At 37.8% G+C, this 24,143-nt stretch overlaps 1 protein-coding gene across 4 annotated transcripts in view; it reads left to right on the top strand.

Annotated features, from left to right (window-relative positions):
- LOC129771755 (E3 ubiquitin-protein ligase RNF19B-like) overlaps positions 1–24,143 on the top strand; it is a 115,842-nt gene that overhangs the window by 51,733 nt on the left and 39,966 nt on the right. For 3 of the 4 annotated variants that reach the window (XM_055775765.1, XM_055775773.1, XM_055775778.1), the window contains 4 exons: positions 9,511–10,573; positions 19,520–20,189; positions 20,779–21,060; positions 21,132–21,229. In XM_055775765.1, coding sequence (XP_055631740.1) covers positions 10,376–10,573; positions 19,520–20,189; positions 20,779–21,060; positions 21,132–21,229 — 1,248 coding nt within the window. In that variant the 5' untranslated portion in view covers positions 9,511–10,375. The remainder of the gene's footprint in view (positions 1–9,510; positions 10,574–19,519; positions 20,190–20,778; positions 21,061–21,131; positions 21,230–24,143) is intronic. The other variant, XM_055775788.1, reaches the window with a different exon arrangement.

The following is a 24,143-nucleotide window of genomic DNA, read 5'->3' as shown; positions in this document are numbered from 1 at the left end:
TTGAAATTAAAAAATACGGGTATAATGTTTTGCGATATAGAATAAAATTATCACTTTTGCCGAAAATCTGAGAACCACTATATCGGTTTGGCATGGAATGGCTGTATATTTATATCAAAAGTATCGGATATGTCTATATTTTACTCAGAAATGGAATAGAAATGCTGGTTTATAATTGCGGGTTATGTACGTATCATAGGGGGTTTGTGTATATGCGTGACCCCACTGTTGACGTAAGACTCTCTTGGTTTCCTCTATAGCATGGTTCCACGACTATCATGATAATAGTTAGTAGTGAGTGGGAAGGGTTAGGAATGAGAATTCGTTGCAGTAAGTGATGGGATCGAGGGGCAATGTTTCCCATTACCACGCGGCGGCACTTTTGTACGCGGCGGTCAAAGGACGAACCGTACGAGAGATCTCATCAAAACAAGTTTTATTCTGCAACATAGTTTTGAAGAGCTTTGAACATGTCGACTTGTGGGGTTGAAGAGAGGCCAAGACTACGACCATGAATCGATCTCCATCACTGGATTGGATTTATTTCGAGAATCCTAGGCATCAAAGAGTGCATCCCTGGCCGAGTGATTAGCGTCTCACACTATCATGCCGGGTGTTCGGGTTCGATTCCTGTTCTGGCCGGGGGATTTTTCGTCAAAGAAATTTCCTTCGACTTGCACTGTGGTCACGCGTATTCTAGAGCTTGCCCCTCGGAATACATTCAAGGCGTGTTGTTCGGCTTAAGAAATCTCAACCAAGTATTAATGAATGACGCTAGTTAATGCATACGTTGAGACGGCAAAAGTTCCACAGGGAACGTTAACGCCATTCAAGAAGAAGAAGCATCAAAGATCTTGAGTAAGTCCAGGGGAACCACGGATTGAATTAGGAAGTTACACGAAAAATGATGAGCGAAAAACCAGATTACAATTTGCACAGCTGATGTAAATGTTTACCTACTTTTCCTTTTTTCACTTGAATCTCGCACAAATTGGCCAAGATGTATCTTCGAGGATGAAAAACAAATACGTTATTTCGAAAATTAGATCATCATTATTTCAATCCTCTCACCAATTCGAACGAAGGTGAATTGATCCTGTTGTTTTTTTCTTCTTCTTGGTATGGTTGGCGCTCACCCGTAATTGCTGCACTTAAGCAGTTTTGGGGGCTCTGAGATGGTGAAGTGTTTTGGCCGTTACCGTCGCACCGTTGTTACTGCTATAGGTCAGAACTCCCGATATGGGCATGAACACTAATGACTCGGTTGGTTCAAACGCGATGAGGGAAAGGCCATTCAGATCCTGTTTCGAGTAAAATTTAGGAAAAGGTATCATTATTATTTCGAATTTTTGCTTCTTGATAAATCACTAGAATCGCTCTGGAGATGTTTTTCCTCGGAATTTACATCACTGGAAGTTGTATTGATCACTCTGATTAACATATATTAATATTGAAAAATCAAAATTGGACACCACGATATGGTTCGACTGTGGCTCGCTAAGCTGATCGAAAAAATCATGACTTAATGCAGCACAACCCGCAGCGGTCGTTTTATTTTGCTATATTCTTATATTTGGTGTCAGGGTCAATTAGGTAACGGTTTGGATTGATGCAAAAAAAACGCTCTCTCTCTGTCTCTCTCTCTCTCTTCCTCTCTCTCTCTTCCTCTCTCCTAAAAGATGATGTAATCATTTTGTGGGATGGTGGCACTTTAATGGATTATGATTGACCCAACGATGTCGCCAATTTAGTGCACCGATATTTTGACATCAAACAATTGCTGTGACCTGCTTCTTGTAGTGCTTCGTTTGGTGTGATTTTCCACCAGTAAATATATCAACGTCAAATAAAGTACTAAGTCATCGGTAAACCAAGTTTCCTAGTAGGCATCAACCAGTTTTCAACACGTTTTCAAGCGCATAAAACAAGCTTTAATCTCATGTTACCGTAGACGCTCGCAACCACTTTCTAAACATCCCAAACAATTTTTTTTCGCATCCTACCTCTTATGCATTAGCTTGCTGTCCAATAGCGAGTGTTCCTCCATAAACTCCCCCTCCAAAATCACATTACCTGCAGCACGAGACAAGGCTCGACTTTTTTGACAAGGAAAAATACTTCGCCAACTTGCTTTCGAACTGCAAACAAGTCTATCCCATCGTCTATTTGCTTCCGCTTTTTCGATCGAATGGAATGAAATGGAGAGGCGAGACTTCAAACTGACGTGCTCTACAGCATCCAGGAAACCAACCATAACACCACCCCATGACGAGCGATGTGATATGACTTAATTCAAATTGACGCGGCTATCCTATCCTATCTTTCTCATCGGATGAGGACCCGCGATATTTCCTCTTTCCTTCCACTTGGACTGTTTTCACTAGTTGCACTTTGGGGGTTCGAGTTAGTTGCAGGCGTTTCATCGAAGCGAGTAGCGAACACTACATGACGACGACGATATGCGGGGCGTAATTATTTAGTTCACGGTCAAAGCGTTGCCTGGTGTCGCCATTAAACGCCCCCACACTTCATGGGGTACTCGCCTGTGTGTATAATTGCTTTTGTGGTAATTTCATTTCATCTCGAAGCCGTTTCCCTACACACACACACACATCGTCGTCGAAATCACGCATAGAGAAATGGTAAAATTTTGAGGGTGGTTGGCATCGTTTTAGCCGAGAAAGGCCCGGCTAGTGGGTTATCTAGTGGGTTATGGCTGTTGTGCCGTAGCCTGGTACGTTTTAGAACGGTGAGTAATTCGAATGGTTCATTGCTTTGATTTATGTAGTTCCTTCTGGAACAATAAAGATTAGTATGGTAAGAATCATTATAGTACATAGTAAGAAAAATTAGATTCAAAATTGTTTGCGAATTATTACCATTAACCCTTTCATTACGGCAGTGTGCTCCGCTGAAGTGCTACCCCTGTACGGAGCACTGCGCCGAAAAGTATGCACATCGCGCTGGAGTGATCGAAGAGCAGTATGAATTTCATGTCGCCTAAAGACGACGCTCGTACACACAGGACGTCGCGCGGATGTCGTCTATAGACGACGCTCGTAACGAAAGGGTTAATAGGCCTTTTCCCACATTTTCGTAATAATTATAGCGTTCCTTTCGCTTTAATTCATAGTTCATTCATTCCAAGCGAAAGAGTTCTTCGCGTAGCTTGCCTTTCTATTCATTTTTCAAGATTCATTTTACATTTTTAATTTTTTTATATTTCATTTTAATTTTTTAATTTTTAATTTTTCATTTTCCGTATTTCATTTGTCAATTTTCATTTTTCGTTCATCGTTTTTCATTTTCCATTTTTAATTTTTTAGTTTTCAGTTTTAATTTTTTTTTTCATTTTCCAATTTTTTAAAATTTTTTTTCGGAAACAGTAAACAGCACTAAAATATCTGAAAGTGAGATCAAAGGAGGTCACATTGATAACTAAATATATGTTCTGGCTAATACTGAACTATGTACAGGTCGGACTCGATTATATACAATTTTGGACTCGATTATATATAGTTTGAAGAAAAAAATTATAGTTCAAATATGACTTATTCTAAGAAAAAATTTAACCTTCCAACGTTGAGGTGAAATTTGAGTGGCTATTATGAGTACAGTGGGATAAAAATAGCGATTTTTGTAGATTTTGGTGAATTTTCACCAGATATTGTTTAAATCGATATTGCAGCGAAATTAACAAAGATAGAAGTTCGGTGTCAAAGAACAAATTGTAGAATGGTTTGAGAGCTTTGATTTGATTGATAGAAACAATCAAGTTTGGTATGAGTTTTTCGAATAAAATTATTAATTACACATTAAGAATTACTAGCATTGAGGTTTTTGACTTTAAAAATGTTATTTAAACCCACTAATTTAGATGTTCCATTACTATATCCTGTACTAAATTTTCCCATCTTTCAAATAGCTTAGAATTGGCTTACGTGGCGTAATTTTTAGTGTAGAGCCAGTTTGAGGTAACAGAGCCCGAAACAAAAAAAAAGTTGATATTCGACAAAAAAAGTTATGATATTCGAAATCAACGATATGTTTAGGAGTTTTACTTTAAGAAAAAATCAAGAATAGTTTGAAGGAATATATGTTTTGTTCCAATTTTAATTTATATTGGGGGTGTATTTTTCTTCGTGTCGGTCACTGTACTCTTCATTCTAACTTTGATCTATATTAATAGCTTATATAGCTTATCTTTTATGCCTCTTCTCAGTCGTCACTTAACTCATGCTAAAAACAAATAAATGTCATTAATTGGAAGACATCGACAAGAACTCCCATGGCCGAGTGAATAGCGTCACACCTAACATGTCGGGGGTTCGGGTTCGATTCCCGTTCTGGTCGGGGAAATTTTTCTTCAAGAGGTTTCCTCCGACTTGCACTGTGCTCACGCGTATTCTAGAGCTTGTCACTCAGAATGCTTTCAAGGCGTGTTATTTGGCAAAGAAATCTCAACTAAGTACTAATAAACATGACGCAATCAATGCTTCGTTGAGACGGCGAAGTTTCTCTAGGAACGTTAGTGCCATTTGTAAAGAAAGAAGAAGACATCGACAAATGTTTATAAATTTTTTCGTTCTGGCTTATTGAATTTTCTAAGCATTTACATACATTTTAAAGTTACTTACGTCTGTTTTTTTCTGGAAAATCAGGAAATCATGTGAATATATTATATTTGGATTTGGAGACGACACCCTGCAATGTTTCTGCTGGAAACATGGTGATCGTAGATTCTAATACTGGGTGAATTTTGATTTCAAATACAAATGATAGAAAATATCCCCATCAGTTTCTTTTGAATAAGACAGTGAACAATGTTTCGGATGAAATAGGTAGATTCTTCCGATTTCGCTCGCCGCTCACATTCTCCCACATTGCAATAAGCAGCATTCTTCCATGCACATACCATGCAAGCTCATATGGTATCGTTTAGTTCTTCTATGTCACGTCGCATCGGGAGAGAAAAAAGGGTATAAATTGTTCGCTCTGAGGATAATAGGGGCGTATGAACTGCAAAGTTTAGCAACAATACAACAGAAGAAGAAGAATTCGAAATTTAGTGTCACTCTAGACAGCGATCATCTAACACCATGTGTTGAAACTAAGATTTAATTTTGTAATATTGTTACTGTGTCCTTTGCTCGTACCACTCTGGTGAAGCATTCTTTACAAGAAATATGCGTTTATATACAACTTAATAACCTTAATTAACGTGAAATCATCACCAAAACATTTATAATTTGAAATTTAATTCGACTTCTAAATCAATGTGCTTGTGGGTGTATTTTTGTTCACACCAAAATGTGTTTCCCTAACACGGACTACAAAATCAATGTGTCTGTGGGAATCCGCTTTGCAAATACATGCAAGTCGGGGGTACTTGTCTTTGTGCAGACCAGAATATGTTTCCCTGAAACGTGCTTAAACTGAGAAGCCTGGGTAAATCGTCAATTCAGATCACAGAGGTGAATGAACTTTCGCGGTGCAAGAACTACGTAAACATGAGAGATGCAATAATTTCAGAGGGAAATGTAAAACACAATGATCGCTTGACAATTCTTCCGTTCACATATTTTGGTATCATATAAAACGTAAAAGGGCGGTCATCAAATTTACTTGTAACGAAGAACATAATCTTTTATAACGCATGAATTGGTCTTACATGGCAACTGTTCAAACTTTTTACTTACAAAGCAAATATGTTGAATTCAATTGAACTCTAACATTGTTTCATTCAGTCGATAATTTAATCAATACAATAAAAATGCTTACTAAGATAACGGTAGTCCGGTGCGGTTATATCATAGATAACCCACCCATTTTTTTGATTTCCTGGTTTTCTAGTATTCTTGTATTTTTGATTTTCTGATCAGAAACTCAATCTTCGAATTCTCTCATTTTCTGTTTTCTGATTTTCCTATTTTCAGATTTTCAATATTTTTGATATTATTATTTTTTTGAGTCTTTGATCTTCTGATTTTATTCCAATACTAGCTTTCCGATTTTTTGTTTTTCGATTTATAATTTCTGGTCTCCGATTTATTGTTTTCTGACTTCTCTTCATTCTGATTCCTCCTCTCTTCTTCTTGATTTCTCTTCTTTCTGAGTTCTGTTGTTTCTGATTTTTTTCTCTTCCAGGTTTCCCATTTCGGTTTCTTTTTTTTCTTATTTCAATTCTTACCTGATTAATCGGTACAACCCAGTGCTATGGTATTCCAAACAACGGCATTATTTTTCTGTTCATTTATTTTTTGATTTTTGGTCTATAATATATCTTTTTCGAGCAATTTAGGATTCCATATACGGATACTGGATGTAAAATCCATAGTTTTACTCCAGATTTCAAATTAAGGCTCCTCTTTTAGATTTTTGACTGTAGTTCTAGATTGTTTCAATAATAAGTATGAATTTCAGATTCTACTTTCATGATTTTATTCTCCGATTCATTATGTTAAACTGCAGTAGATTCCGATTCGATATTTTCGATTGTTATTTAAACTCAAGGAAGCGTAGATATCTGTAAATCGTTCGGATCATGCCATAGTTTTCTACACCCAAAAATAATTTTTAACATATGTTTTGGAATCCTGATTTATTACATTAAATGAGCTTAAAAATAAGCGAAAATCGGCTACTCTACCATACTGGTGCAGCATTTGTACAACATACTAGCTGACCCTACAAACTTCGTCTCGCCCAAAATGGTTTTTTTGTTATAAATACTTTCAAACGTTTTCTTACTAAGCGAACGTCTATGGGTTCAATGGCAGAACTGTTCATTGATTAATTTTGACCCTGTACTTCCACCAGAACTCGTCATTATAATATCAAAATATTTTCAAACCAATTCTCGTTCAAGATTTTCAATCACTTGCAAATAACATGTTTCTCCCTTACATGGAATACATGTTTGATACAGAAAATATAATAAAATGATGACACCTGAAATCGGACGATTCCTTCCACGAGTTTTACCCTTACCCCTTTGCTTGATTAGTTCTCGAGTTATGCATTGTATGGCAGCCCCCCTTGAGAGGGTGGGGGGGAGTAAAATCGTATCATATATATAGATTACTAGCTGACCCGGCAAACTTCGTCCCGCCCAAAATTTATTTTTCGTTATCACATTTACGTTTTCTTACTAAGCGCACGTTCATAGGTCCAATCGCAGAACTGTTCATTGATTGATTCTCTTATCTACCCTTTAAAATTACCCTTTACTATAAAAATCCTAGTACTTCTACCAAAACTCGTCATTATAATATTATGATTAGGGGATTATTTTCAGACACAATTCTCGTTCAAGATTTTCCAACCACTTGCAAATAACATGTTTCTCCGTTACATGGAATAAATGTTTGATACAGAAAATATGATAGAATAAAGACAGCCCTAAATCGGACAATTCCTTCCTCGAGTTTTGCTCTTATCAACACATTCGGCGATCCATTTTTATTTATATAGGTAGAAGAAGCTATAGGAGTGAGTTTTATCACATAAAAATCAATTTCCACTTTCGAACAAAGATCAATTTCGTTAGCGCAAACATCAAATGGATTAACAACGCTTGACTCTATGAAATTGTAGAACATATGGAAATTGGCTATTTTCGCAAATTTTCCCATTTTCCTCAGAGTTTTCCGAAAATTTTCATGTGTCATGTTTGGTTGGAATATGTTTGATTGAAATATGTTTTAATTTTTTTTTACCCTCCCCCCCTCTCTCCATTCCAGAGGACGGAGGGGTGTCACACCATCATAGAAACATTTCTCGTACCCTCACATCCCAAATTTGGTTCCGTTTGCGTCATTGATTCTCGAGTAATGCAGCCCCCCTTAGGGAGGGTGGAGGAATGTCAAATCACCATAGAAACGTGTACTGCCCCCTACAACCTCCATATACCGAAATTGGTTCTTGAGTTATGCAGAAACTTATGCTTTATCTGTATGGTAGAGTGTTGATTCACGATAGAAACCCCCACATACCAAATTTGGATCGATTTGCTTAATTACTTCTCGAGTAATGCAGAAATTTGTGTTTCATTTGTATGGCAGCCTCCACTTAGAGAAAGGGGAAATAGAAACATTTATTGTACCCCATAACCTCCACATGCAAAAATTTGTTTCGTTTGCTTGATTAATTCTCGAATAATGCAAAAATTTGTATTTCATTTGTATGGTAGATCCCCCCCCCCTTAGAGAGGGGGGGGGCTATACTATCACGAAAACCCTCCCCGGCCCCAAAAACCCCTACATACCAATTTTCATGTCGATCGGTTCAGTAGTTTCCGAGTCCATAAGAATCAGACAGACAGACATCGCTCCATTTTGATATATATATAGATTATAGTGCCAATGGATGTATGGGAAAAAGTTACCTTCGAATTTTCAAAAGGAACTTGATTAAAAATGTTGATTCCACGAAAAACTACTCCATACAAAATATTAGCTCAATCGCACTTCATTTACTAGTGTCGCACAGCCGTCAAAGTTTGAGTTTTTTTTGAAACCCGAAAAAGAGGGGTAAAGAGAATCGGAGTTTTCGAAAAAAAATTGATGCTAAATGTCTTTAAATTGCATGAAACGTCGAGTTCTACTGTCACATCGAAACAAAAATGTTGTCAAAAATCGACCCTCTGGGAAGTTTTTTCGGAATACGAGTAAATTTTTGTCAAACTTTTTTTTTTGAGATAACAGTAAATATCGACGTTCTATGGGTTGCTGGTTGCATACATATGGGTCAAAGGATTGAATGTAAGTCGGGACTTCATTCGTGTGAGGTCCCGCCTTACGTCTAATCATTACTTGTTAGATACACATCTGGAACGCATTGGGTTCGTTAATAGTAATAGTTTGTGGTGATGGACAGACATCGTGGTCTGGTCATGTATAAATTTTCATTCTGCCAGGGCTCATCTATCGGGATTACTCAGGGCACTAGGAAGATCATCTGACTTACCGGTTAAAGACATCTATTCGCGACCTCTACCTAATGCTCCCGCTTTACCAATTTCTCAAAAGAAATGGTATCATTGTTTGAATCCTTCCCTCCTCATCAAACCAAACTACCTCACTCGCTCCATCCTAGTCCCGAATTCTAATCAAATCAATCTAGTGTTAGATTTAGTTATTACTAAATTGTTGATCTTAATTATATAGGAAATAAGCTTTATTTTAAGATGAAATTTGACTCTGTAAACGTTACATGATAAGTAATTGAGTCTGGTTATTAAACTTTTTTGAAAACATAAATAAAAAGAACGGTCTGAGCTGTCTGAAGAGCTGAAAGACATGTCACATTTAAAGATTAAAGTGACATAATAAAATTTGATTATTGTACGCTATTCTTTAAAAAATAAATTGTTTGTAGATTTTTTGCTTATATTTTCACACCCAACGAGACCGGGTGGAATCCTCATCCAAATCGCAATGTATTCCCTGCCTAAACGAAAATAAATCGCTTCTCAAACGCTGTCTTTTTTTCTTTTGTTTGTTTCCACAGAATCACCAATTCAGCGAACTGCGGCAAGGACTCAGTACTCCTCTCCAGGCCGCCGCCGTAGCGAACTCAACAGTGTTGGCTGCGATTGCGATCGCGCAGCATCCCCTAGTGTCGCGTGGCGGAGGCGAGTTTAATAGAGCTTATCTTTGTGTGTGCACGGGATAAATTGCATTTAACTCAACAAATAGGAAAAAACAACCAGTATTATACAATACGCTGCATTACTACTGGCGTTACGTGTGATTATTCTTCACGACCGTCGTTTGTGGGGTGTTTGTGTGCGCCATAATCAATCAGCAAGCGCGGAAGAGAGCTTGTTTGTGCGACTACTTGAGCGGAGGTGTTTATCACATTTTTTCGCACATTCGTGTGTGCGTGGTGCATAAAACAGTTAAGTGTGTGCAGAAGACAAAATTCAAGAAGCTTACTACGTCGTTGTGGGGGAGGAGGATGAGTGCGGCTATGTGAAAGCAGGCAGGTGTATTGGAACCACCGTGTAATGCTGCTAATAACTATTATTGCAGCCATTATTGTTGACCAGAACAACGCGCTGAAGAACGCGCGTGGGAACATTAGCAGCATAGCCGTGGCGCCGCGTCAGCTGTTTGCTAAAAAGTGAGACCGAGGAGAAAAAAATCCGAACGAATCAACTTTGTTTGTCCTCCACAGTGTCGCGTTAAATGTGCAGCTAATAGCTGGTGTCAACAAATGTCTATCCGCTGGTTTGTCGGTGAGGGGAGAAAAATTCAGTCCAACTCAGTTCAAGTCCAGATCGGCAGTGTGCACATAGAAGGGAAAATTCGTGGATGAGTAGTGCATTTTGGAAGTTACCAATTTTGTTATAGTGTTCATGAAGTGAACGAAAATGCGTCGAACCAGTCGCAACTCGTTTAATTTTGATTTTTCTCTGCGGAGACTCCTGCTGCAGGGAGCACGAGCGGCCAGAGGAAGTCCTCCCCTTGGGCAGAGGCTGTGCGACGTGGAGAAGGGAAATGGCAGCGGGCCAAGCGCCAACAGCGGTAAACATGACAAGAACGGATCATCCAGCAGTGGGAGTAATAAGGTGAAATTAAAATAAACACTAAATTAATAACCCGCAATGAAATCATCCTTTACAGACTGACTTTGACATTGATCAGTAGAGTGGTGTTGGTTCGTTTTCGTGGCTCATGGGAAAATCTATACATAAATCGGTAATGATTTCCATTGACGATTAAATGGATTTTCTCGCACGCTCTCATGTAATTATCCAAGGCACTCGATATTGTTTACAGTTATGAACACCAATGCTCTATCTCAGTTCTTTGGAAGCCTACTTTGTAAGGGAGAGGATAGAATCTTGCTCGCTTGCGATTTATTACGTCGGCAGAAAACAGCCGAGAGTACATCATATCTGAGAAACGATGAATTATGAATGAAACGGTTCTCACTCGTTACTGACTTACATTATCTTCTGCAACGTTTCATAAATTCGAGGCGATATTATCAACTAACTTGAATAAATAGAGACAGGCAGATTGAGGATAATTTCAACAGTAAACAAAATAAACTGAACCAAAAAATCATGTTTTAGGTCGTCACGTATTGTAATTTATTCTGCTTCAAGGCCACTTACACTTCTGAGAAACTTCTCCTTCTCAACATTGCAATACAGCCATTCCATGTCAAACCGATATAGTGGTCGACAGATTCTCGTGAAAAGTGGCAATTTTGTTCTTCCTTGTATACATTAGACCCGTATTTTTTTTTTATTTTTTCACTAGGGTGACCATTTTCAATTTAGGTCCGAAAAATCAACTTTTTCCTCTTTTTTCCAAAAATGACTTTTTTCAACTTTTTCCCTTTTTTCCAAAGACGATTTTTTTCAAAAAATTATAACTTTCAAACTACTACACAGATTTCAATGATCATATATCAAATTAATGGCAGTGAACTAGTCTTCTTTGCAAAAATATTACACTTTCCAAAAAAAACAATTTTTGGTTCAATTTTTGAAAAAAAATCATCTTTGTAAAAAAGGGAAAAAGTTGTTTTTTTTGAACCACCCTAAAAGACACCCTAATATGAGAAAAATAAAAAATACGGGTCTAATGTTTTGCAATCTATCGCATACATACACATATATATATATATATATATATATATATATATATATATATATATATATATATATATATATATATATATATATATATATATATATATATATATATATATATATATATATATATATATATATATATATATATATATATATATGTGTATATATATATATATATATATATATAATGTTCATTCGTTTTTTCAAGGCATGTCAAGAAAATTTCCAACCCGGGAAGATCCTTGACTGATTCGGAATTGAACCCAATGTCTGATAGTTTCTGCTTAGAACATAAAAGAGATCTGCCACAATTCAGAAATACTTGATATAACTATCTGATAAAAAGACAGTTTTCAAGAATCCTGTATGAGCTATCCCCATTCCAGCTTCCACTACAGACCCTACAACAAATTCATTGTGCATCAGTTTTCTACCAGTATTCATCATTAACATAGTCCAGGCCCACCAAACGCGCGCGGAAGGACGAACATGGTAGTTTATGACACCTGTAAATAAATTTTGTTATTTCAATCAATTGGAAACATAAGTAGATAATTTAACGAAAAATTTTCTTCAAAGTAAAAAACCTGTTCACAAAACAGATTTCACGTGTGGAATACACATTTTCTTAAACTCTGCCATTGTTGCCGCACGTTTTATTTCTCTTGGCATCGAATTGTAAAAATTTATACCTTTATATAACAACGATTTCTGCGACCTAGTAAACATAAAGTTTGGTGTCCTAGCATCGTTCGCGATTCTTGTATTGTATCTATGAACATCACTTCCTCTTTCAATTCGATCACACAAATATCGAGGCAGCACACCGTTTAAAATAAAAATAAATGGATTTCTGTCTTTCTGTCTGTCTGATTCTTATGTACCCGGAAACTACTGAACCGATGGACATGAAAATTGGTATGTAGGGGTTTTTGGGGCCGGGGAAGGTTCTTATGATAGTTCGAAACCCCTCTCCCCTCTGGAAGGGGTGGGGCGGTGGGTTCGTGTCTGCCATACAAATGAAACACGAATTTCTACATTACTTGTGAATTAATCAAGCAAATGAAACTAAATTTGGCATGTGGAGGTTTTAGGGTTCAATAAAAGAGTATATGGTGGTTAGATACTCCTCCCCTCTCTTTAAGGGGGGCTGCCATACAATACAAATTTCTGCATAACTCAAGAACTAAGCACGCAAACGGAACCAAATTTGGCATGTAGAAGTTTTAGGAGGTAAGAAATGTTTTTATGGTGATTCGACACTCCTCCCCTCTCTTGAAAGGGGGGCTGCCATACAAAAGCAATACAAATCTCTGCATAACTCAAGAACTAAGCAACATTTCTTAACCCCTAAAACCTCCACATGTCAAATTTGGTTCCGTTTACTAAATTTGACATGTGGAGGTTTTAGGGGTTAAGAAATGTTTTTATGGTGATTCGACACTGCTCCCCTCTTTTTAAAGGGGGGCTGCCACACAAAAGAAGCACAACATTCTGCATAACTCAAGAACTAAGCAAGCAAATGGAACCAAATTTGGCATGTGGAGGTTTTAGGGGGTAAGAAATGTTTTTATAGTGATTCGACACTCCTCCCCTCTCTTTAAAGGGGGGTTGCCGTACAAAATAAACACAAATTTCAGCCAAACTCACGAACTAATCAAGCAAACGGAATCAAATTTGTCATATGGATGTTTTAGAGAGCACGATACGTTTCTATGGTGTTCGACGGTGTTTCGAGGTCACATAACTCGAGAAGTAAGCAAGCCAAATTTGGCATATGGAGGTTTAAGGGACGAGAAATATTTTTATTGTGGTGCGACACTCCTTTCCTCTCGTTAAGGGAAGACTGTCATACAAATGAAACACAAATTTTTGCATTTCCCGAGAACTAATCAAGCATATTTGAGATGTCATAATTTTAGTATATTTTCTGTATCAAATAAGTATTTCATGTAAGGGAGAAAAAAACAGAAAAAAGAACCATTTTGGGCGGAACGAAGTTTGCCGGGTCAGCTAGTAAAGAAAAAAAATCTCACTTTTCACGAAAATTTGAGAAACATTATATCGGTTTGATATGGAATGGCTGAATATAGATATTAGGTGTGATACAGAGTCTTTCAGAGTAAACGTTCACGCAAAAAAAATCGAATAGCTCCTTATAAAAAATTTTTTCGCTCCGTCGATGGTAGCACTGCATTCCCCACTTCGGGACGATGATTTTCGGCTACTTGTTCAGTCTTATCGGATGGGTTTTTTGTGTCAAGATGTACACTTTACAAGAATGTGTATTTTTAGTGAAATCGTATTACTCGAGCAACCGAAGCCTTAATGATACTTTGTCCTCCTATGGAATTTCAACATTTCTCGTCGTCGGTTACTTCCCCTGGGGTACGTGAAGGACCGTTGCTATGTTAAAAAGCCACACAAATTGGAGGAACCTTATGAAGACATAACTCGGATTTTCAACAGCAACGAAGTGGTAATGTTGGAGTTGTGCATGAAGAATTTTGTTCACCGTTTAAAACGCGTTATCGAAAAAAGGGATGGTCACATCGAAAACGTCCTAAAATAAGCTTTATTTTCGTTTTTCAAAAATAAAAATCGGTTCACTTTTGTAGAAGTTATTAAAATTTGTTGCGTGAGCGATTATTCTGAAAGACCCTGCATTAGGTCCGCAAGTTCTCATTTTTCATGAAAATGCAACATTATTGTGAAAAATGGTTACAAATGAGTTATTCAAAATATTGCTTAACGCTACCTACAAAATTTTCTCATTTTTCTGGCAGAACTCGAATAACAACGGTAAAAGCTCTCGCCTTTTGAAATTTGATTATCCACGAATCAAGTCATTTTTTATTACTTCATATGAGCGGAACTGCTGATCAGTGATTTCATCACATCAAATCATTTTTGGTAAGCTCAGCTTTTCAGACTTCGTTGTATTGAAAACCTTTGTAATTCAGATGAGATATCTGCCTTTCTTACCATCTCGCTGAATAAAATCGAGCGTGATTTCTTGCATCATCGAGCTCTGGCGTTTTTACCCTCTAGATCAGCGGTACTCAACCTACTTAGGGGCATAGGGGCCGCTAATCATGGTGTCGCGGGCCGCAGAAAAAATATAAAGAAGGATGGTGTCCAGGACACGTTATTATTGTCGGCGAGAGCAAACGTCATTGAAATTTAAGAACGAAATTCTTTACTACAAACATTTGCTAGCATTGGCAAGGACCGATGAATAAATGCAATAAAACATCAGTTCGTGCACTATAGTAGTACTCTAGTACTCCAGTGGTAACATGTATTTGTTGATTGCTCGCTGTCTAGAGCGACATTGGAACACTGAACTTATTGAATATCCAAATAGATTCTTAGTATATTTTAGCAAAATTAAATCCTCGAAGCCCACAAAAACACAGAACGGCAACTTTGGAATATATTTTCACATTCTTTTTTTCACCAAAGTACACAACTCAATTGATAGAACTCTAAAAAATACCTTCTTCACATCCGGCTTGAAATGCGCTGCAATAAGACGCCATCTTTAACCTGGAATCATTTCAAAGTCACCAATGAGTCATTCATGATTTATCAGTCACCCAGGTAGTAGCGGCAAGGCTTTCCAAACAAACATCAATAAACTTTCAAGCAAAATATAGAAATCCTCAAAATCTGTAAATATGGTTTTCTATGTTCAGTCATTCCATACCAAACCGACATAGTGGTCCTCACAATTTCGTGAAAAGTGGTAGTTTTGTTTCTTATCGCAAAATACTAGACCCGTATTTTTTTAGTTTTTGTAGTTAGGGTAACCATTTCAATTTTAGGGTGGTCCGAAAAATCATTTTTTTCCCTTTTTTTTCAAAAATGGCGTTTCTTAAAAATTCATAACTTTTTAACTACTTTACGATTCAACGATTGGTTGTTTATACTCAAAAAATAAAAAAACAGGCGAAGCTCAGAATGCAATGTTTTCTCTATCGATATCGTCCGTAGAACGAACGCAGCATTCACATTTCGAGAGAGCGATTCACGAACGCCGGGTTCGCAGTCATATATAAATAATGTGCCTAACTGATACATCAGTTGTTTGTTATTGACAGTACGAATAGGTATGTACAAACATGGACAGAACAAATGTGTAGGAAAGTAGGAATGCTTCTAACTCTCTGTAATTTAAAACTTTTATGAAATAGGGAATCGAAATGTAGAGCATAATCAAACAAATCTGAGAGAATTTCCGATTCTATTGGTATGCCGAACATCAAAATATGGTTGTAGTAAGAGTAGTTATTACCGTTTAAACTATTTCATAAAAGCGTGCCCTGTTTCCTGATTTGATAACGTTACTGGAAGACGTAATCCTACATCAAAATATTGGTAATGATTTCTTAGATTTCCACGATAACACCAGGCGGGTCAACCAGAAGAACCCAGAGGGCCGCAGGTTGAGTATAGGTGCTCTAGATGATACAACCTGGTTCTTTTTTTCAATATTCTAAGATATTCTAAGACACTGCTGTTGATCAGCCACGTCATATGTCAACAGCACACGGACGGTACAGGTTATGTAGAACTGCGAGGCAGGTCTTCCCATTTGAGTGTTTCCAAGTGGCGTTTGACAGGTTTGACAAAGTGAGGTCGAGCGTTGTTTGGCTGTAAAATTCTCTTTCGCGTTTCCTTGCTCGCATTGTAGCCGTTGTTCGCGTGTTATCAAATCGTATCTTTCTTCGTTTTGGACTGCTGCAAAAAATCCCTCTCTCATCACCTGTCATGATGCGATGTAGAACATCCTTTCTTCTTCTTGAAACTGTTTTTCTGATTTTTTTGTTAAAAATTAATATAACGAAAAAATGTGTTCTAAGAGTGACTTCTAGTAAATTATCATAATCATCATTAGAAAAATTTTAAAAAAAAGTCCTACGCTAAAAATAATACATTTTTAAAACTTTAATTCGGTTTTCACAAATTCTCACGGCCCCACTAGTTTACTTTAGAGATTCTATATTCTATTTCTTTTTTATCCCATCTATTCTATGAAGGCTTTTAAGCGCTTCAGTTGTAACTGAGCCGACTTATTCGTGTACACACTTATCTTATCGATAACATGTTGAAAATTACACACAATGTCGTCTTTTCCAGAGATGTGTTATCCGCTCATCAGCTGTTCCGAAGAATCCTTGAAATGAGCTGACACGGAACAGTTCGCAAAAAAAAGCAAACATCTCTTCAGCTCACCTTGATGATGATTTAGGAGGGAAAAGAGCTGTAGAATTGCATAGAGTGTGTGAGCTGTAACACTCGAATGAACTGAGCACCTCTCGCTCTTCGTGCTATGACATCAGTACAGTTTCATTGGTTTCCCATCTTTTTAACTGTTATATTCGCGTTGACGACATTGAGCTTTGTTTACTTTCAGGCAGAATGAATACGTTTTTGAAATTAAAATTATGAATGAAAATTAACTTCTGTGTCAGACTAGTATTCTATTTAAATTAAAAACACTTTGTTTGTAGGCGGTGAAAAAATATCATAAGAAAATTTACTTTATATTATAATGAATAGTCTCAGTGTATAGACATGTATAGACAAATGGTTAAATAAGAGTCAAGAATGCGTGTTTCAATTAATTCAATAACATGATGTGAAAATTTTCATTCAAATTTTAACAAAAATAAAAATGGCTCCGGGTCTTCTATTCTGATAGAGTTTACACTATCGAATTAGGCACCCAAATTGAAAGTCGCCACCAGACGTCGACACTGAGCTGTTCATCAAGATGGGCTGATTTGCACGCCCCTAGGACAGCAACACTCCAAATACATTCTGTCAAATATACACCGGGAATTTGTGTTTTTGAAGAAAAAATTTCATTCATCATCTAAATTTATATTATAACCTTCAAAATAAGCCCCTTCTAAAGCAATCGACTTTTTTCAAGGAACAGCGTCATCGAAACAGTTTTTGTAGCTGTATTCAGGAACTGTCTTCAGTTCACGCAGTGAATTCGTTTTTATGTCTTCAATTCTATCAAAACGGGTCCTACGTAATTTGAGTTTCGAAAATAGGAAAAAGTCATGCGGTCATACCTGAACAGCACGGTGCTTGGTTGATCATATTCGTGCCAGAATATCGAAAAAATACAGTCGGCACTACCTTCACTTTCGACCGATTTTGACGTGTTTTTTTCGGTTTTTTTTGAAGAAAATTGATCTCTTCTGGCACTAGTCGTGCTGCGATTTTACTCATGCTCAAAACATCAACCAAAATATGACGAACGGTCTCGTGAGAGATATTTAAGCTAGCTTTTTGGGACAAGCTTTCACAACATTCTACTTATTTAGATAAAGCCATATGAGAGTGAAAAGTTTTGCTATCTGTTTGCAGAATTATGGTTTTAGGTTCTCCAAGAATGGCGAATGTATTCGTACGGTATTTTAAATGATGCGAAGTCGATTTCGAAAGTGTTGATCAATTTTATGATTCAATTTTTTTGTGGTAACCCTTGTTCATTTCAACTGTTTTTTGCCTTTTCGGAAGGTTTCCTACGAGATTTTTGATATATCTGGGAGGAATATTCATCCATCCATCCATCAAGTGTTTTTTCAGGTCGTTTTTGTTAGATATCTTATGGTTTCTAACTTTTCTGCCTAGATACTCCCACAGTTTTCAATGAGATTTATGTCGGGAGGTTGTGGTTGTGTCATTATCCTGGTAAAACTTGGATCATCGATTCAATCCCATTTCGTTGACACTTGGTTGTTTCAAATGAAGGTAAAAGAGATTTGTAGGTAGGGTACGAATTCGAGTTTGGGAAGGAAGCGCATCCGGCCCTGCGAAATTATTCACGACGTTGTAATATGTAGTTACTCCTGGTAGCGGTCGTTATATTTTTAGTTTCGTGGAATATAGCTTTACAGCACTCTAAAAATCATACCGGTGATTTATCTTAAACACAGTTAAATAAATCGCTGTGATCCACGTGGCCCCAAACAAACGACTGAGGTTGCTTCACTCGCCGCGATTATGTCACAACGATAATTAATTCAGCCATTAACCTGTCACATCCAGTGTAAAGTGGTTTCCCATCTGCCGAACGAATATTATTAGCCCTTAGCTATCCGACGTCAATCGCGGGTGTTCTTCTCTTTTTTCCTCAATATCATCGCCCTCATCGTCACCACCCGTCGATGAATGAACAATTAATGCGTGAAACGTGTGTGAATATGTATCAGCGCGCATTGACTTGCCAAGAAGTGGAGAGATATGTATTTATTTATATTTATTCGATGCAGTAGATAGTCTGGTTTGCGTCGGTCGGAAATTCTTGAATTGAATCAGAAGTGCGGTGCTTGGCATCCCGCCTGTGTCCGGCTATCAAAGGTGGGATCCTTCTTCATGGTCGTTCGGTATCGCGGAGGAACGGAGTGAACGACCTTGGCTGGATATGATGAGATCAACGACTCGCTTGCTTGAACCAAGAAATGTGATTTGTTTTTGCACAAATTACGTTCAGTGCTTAAAATTAATGTTTACCTAACTCCCTCTGTTCATAAACAAATAGAATCATATTTATTACCCAATGACGAATAAACTGTGGACAGCCTGGTTGACGTCCGGCCAATGTTTCTATGCATGAAACACGCCGCCCTCGGCGCCCTTTGTCATTCAATTTTTTTTTTTTTTGATGCGCTATCATCGAGTCCGTTTCAGTCCGGCCATATCGGTATTACCCCGATTATATGTACAAATAAATTGCGAGTTTTATGTTTTCACGCCACGCCATTTAGACGGAATGAGGCCCGCTTTACTCACCATTAATGTTGCGCGATGCGCTATTTCTCCACTGGCCTTGAACTAATTGTTAACTGTACATTTGTTTTCTCTCTCTCTTTCTATTCTCAACAGCACAACACCGACTCTACTTCGCAACATTCAGCCAATTCACCGGGCAACCTGGACCGAGGCAATTCCACCTCTAAACTTACGCCAAATAGTCATAAGTCATCGAACAGTCTGCACAGCAAAAGCGCTTCCGCCCTGGGGCCGGCTGGTTTAACGGCCAAATCGTCCTCCGCTTCTTCCTCCTCGCCGGAGGAATGTCCGCTGTGTTACGATACTCTCCCGGCCGGGGAGGAGTTTTACTCGCTGCTGAACTGTAAGCACAACGCCTGCCGAGGCTGCCTGGAGAACTACTTGATGATCGAAATCTCCGAAAGTCGGACGGACATCAGTTGCCCCCAGTGTCCCGAATCGATGCACCCGACTGACATCCAGGCGCTGCTTCGGGCCTATCCCGCTGCCATAACCAAATACGAAGACTTTATGGTGCGCCGGGTACTGCTAGCCGATCCGGACTCCCGCTGGTGCCCGGGACCTGACTGCAGCTACGCGGTGGTCGCCAGTGGGTGCGCCTCCTGCCCAAGGATACGCTGTGAGCGACCCGGCTGTGATGTCCAGTTCTGCTACCACTGCAAGGCCGAGTGGCATCCGGATCAAACGTGCGATGCGGCCCGAGCGTCCCGCCAGAGTCCCACCAGGGCACCGTCCGGTAGTATAAGTCAAGATTCACACCATAGTAAGAGTTGTTTCATGTTGTGGGTTATATTTTTCATCTCTCGTCAACCCTCCACTCATAATACACGCGCGTTTGATGGTCCATTGATAGATGCATGCCTTTTTGCCTTAAAAGCTCATAGACACAAAATGCATTACGGCACCATTCATCACGGTGTAGGAATTAACCCAACGCACCTTGAAGTTGCGTCAGTTCAATTATCGCACAAGTGCACTTACCTTATCGTATATCTGTAGTTTACACATCCTCAAGCGACCCTTCGGAGGGGTGCTAATTGATTGATTGACTCGAAAATGACTCAATTATTGCCAACTTAAGGGAAACCCACACAATAATGTATTGAAACATTCCCTGTTGGGAAGAATGAATGCACGTCAAAACTTACTTGTATTGCTCCCGTGATGAAGATTTTCAGTTTTTTTTTTCAAATTCACTGCAGTTTACAGTTTTTAAACCATTTCTCGATGCATGCTCTATCGACCCCCATTCACCTTTCACCCATCTCATGGCACGAATACAACATTACTGACCCCCTTGGTATCAGCGCAACTAATTATAATTCTTGCCCCTCTTTTGCGTCACCCTCCAGAGGACGACATTAAGCCGTGTCCCCGCTGCCAGGTACTCATCGTGAAGATGGACGACGGCTCGTGCAACCACATGGTTTGTGCCATCTGCGGCTCGGAGTTCTGCTGGCTGTGCATGAAGGAGATCAGTGACCTGCACTATCTGAGCCCCTCCGGCTGTACCTTCTGGGGCAAGAAGCCCTGGTCGCGGAAGAAGAAACTGCTCTGGCAGCTGGGCACACTGGTGGGAGCACCGCTGGGAATCGCCCTGGTGGCCGGCATTGCGGTGCCCGCGATGATTATAGGTTAGTGTCGGATGGGTTCCTGTGTGGTCACGAATGTTTGCACTTCATTGATTCTTTGTCATACATTTTAGGAATTCCCGTCTGGGTGGGCCGTAAGATTCACGCACGCTACAAAGCGGCCGGGAAGCACAAGCGGAACTTTGCCGTGTTGGGAGGCGTTACAGCATCGGTAAGTGACCCGAATGAAATGTGATTTACGATTCCCGACCAGTACATGGTCAATGGAAGTTTGCTTTGATTGTGTATGCGGCGAATAATTAGGAAGAAGGTTAATATACATTAGGGTGGTCGCGAAAATGGTCATGTCAAATTTAAAGAACCAACCATGTACATTTTGTTTATTGGCCCAAAAAAAATGACCCGTGCCAAAAAGGGTCTGGCCGGGTAAGGGAGTAAAAAGTGTCCCCAAACCAAATCACCAGCTGTATGGCAAATATTGTATAGGATATTAAATAATAAATTTTGGTGGTTTATTTGAACCCCTATGTGGTTTAACATAGGATCTATAGTGAAAAACGTACTTTTTCGTTTATTTCATGCCATCCTCAAAAGCTTAAAAGATAAAAATTTGAAAAAAATACTGAATGTGCATCTTACTACGGTGTATCAAGAAAAATTGTCAAAAAAATTGAAGTACTAAAAAAATATTGAGATTTTGATTTTTTTCTGATTTAGAGATTCAGTACTACTCTAATTCATATTTAAATGTGTTGCTACGGATTTTCTAGATATGTGTGATTTTTTCAGTGTTGCGCGGTTCAAAAAAACATTTTTTTTAATTCCAAAGGTTCTGGCTGGCTAAGGGATTAAAAAGTGCCCCAAACCAAATCACCAGCTGTATGGAAAATATTGTATAGTGTACTAAATAAAACATTTTGACAGTAGTACCATATGTTTGATTTATGGTACACCATAGGATCTGTGGCGAAAATGCACCTTTTCGTTTTTTTCACGCCATTCTCAATAGCTTTGAGACAAAAATATGAGAAAATACTGAAGTACATCTTACTAAGGTGTATCAATAAATATCTTCAAACTATTTTATCACCAAAAAATCTAATAAAATTTAAATACGCTGTACAAAATAATTTTATATATTTTCTGATATTTCGAAATTTTGAAAAAAATATAACTTTGAGACCCACTTCTGCTCTAATTTTTATTTAAATGCGTTCGTGTGTGTCTTTTTTCTACATGTGGCGTATTTTTTCCTGAATTTTTAAAAGCATTGCGAGACACAAACATAATTTTCTTCATCGTCTGCATTATTATTTTAATTTTTTTTTAAATCGATTATTTTATTGTATTCGTGGTTTTTGTATGATTTAAATAAAAAAATAAAAACAATTCGGATTTTTTAAAGTGTTCTTCTCATTAATCCGAATGATCTTTCCACAAGGACTTAATTTTTTTTCACAGAGCTCTATCGTACTGCTGACTCCTATGAATTTGGTAAACCATCTAAATCCAATATAAAGATAATCTCATATATTTTAAGATACGAGAAATACAATTGTACAGCGCAATGCAAATTTAAAGAAATATTAGAGCAGTAATGGATCTCTAAATTCAAAATAAATTAAAAATGCCAAAAATTTTTTTTTCGCGCAATCCCCTTTACAATTCAAGAAAAAATTACGCTTCATGTGGAAAAAAAACAACACATACGAACGAATTTAAATTAGAGTAAAATTGGGTCTCAAAGCAATTTTTTTTCAAAATTTCCTAATGCCTGAAAATATATATACTTTTTTTTGTACCGCGAAAAACACTCTAAAAATTCTGAAAGAAATCACATATACCTAAAATAGACGTAGGAAGAAATTTAAATACAGAGTAGACTAGTACTGAATCTCAAAATAAAAATAAATAAAATTCTATTTAAAATAAAATTAAAAATTAATTTAAAATTTCTTTCAGTATTTGATTTTCTGATGAAAAAATTGTTCGAAAATATTGATCGATACACCTTAGTAAGATGTACTTTCAGTATTTTTTTTATATTTTTGTCTCAAAGCTATTGAGAATAGCGTGAATCAAAACGAAAAGGTGCATTTTTCATCATAGATCTTATGGTGTACCATATAAGGATTCAAATATATGGTACTACTGCCAAAATGTTTTATTTAGTACCCTATACAATATTTTCCATACAACTGGCGATTTGGTTTCTGGTTTAGTTTCTCTAAATCTGAAAAAAAATTTTTTTTCAAAATTTCAATATTTTTTTTAGTACTAAAATTTTTGATGAACTTTTTCTTGATAATTTTTCTTGATACACCGTAGTAAGATGCACATTCAGTATTTCAGTAAATTTTTATCTCAAAGCTTTTGAGGATGGTGTGAAATAAACGAAACAGTACATTTTTACTATAGATCCTATGTTAAACCACATAGGGGTTCAAATAAACCGTCAAAATTTCTTATTTAATATCCTATACAATATTTTCCGTACAGCTGGTGATTTGGTTAGGGGGCACTTTTTACTCCCTTACCCGGCCATGCCCTTTCAGCTCAATCGGACATGATTTGGGGGTGCATCAGAATTCTTAAAGTTTTGATTTTTTGATCCTCGAAAAAAAAAAATTTCTAATGAAAATCGATTTTTTTTTCGATGCCAAATGACTTTAAAATACATAAAACGTCGAGATCTGGTGTTATCTCGAAAAAAAGTGACTATCAATACGGCATCTATAGTCAATAGTCTTACTACCAAACAAGCAGGTGACCACTTTGCCCCCACTACCCCTACATACCGTTTCAATAAGGCGTAATACTACGTAAATACAAACTACGTAACGCTGGGATCCTCTCCTTCTTGTTTCTACCGGATTCGATGCGAACACCGCCTTTGTTGGACTGCTGTTTGACAATCTTGCAACATGCTCTGCCCTTCGCACTCATCCAGCCTTGGCGACTTTCTGAATGCTAGCTTCGCCATAAAGTTGCGCCAATTCGTGGTTCATTCTCCATACTCCGTTTTCCTATACTCCACCGTATATTGTTCTGAACACTCGGCGTTCGAAAACACCAAGTGGTTGTGAGTCCTCTTCGAGCATTGTCCATGCTTCGTGCTCGTAGAG

This window comes from Toxorhynchites rutilus, chromosome 1, assembly GCF_029784135.1.
Source record: "Toxorhynchites rutilus septentrionalis strain SRP chromosome 1, ASM2978413v1, whole genome shotgun sequence".
Lineage (NCBI taxonomy): Eukaryota > Metazoa > Arthropoda > Insecta > Diptera > Culicidae > Toxorhynchites > Toxorhynchites rutilus.
This window is presented reverse-complemented; position numbering and strand designations above follow the sequence as displayed.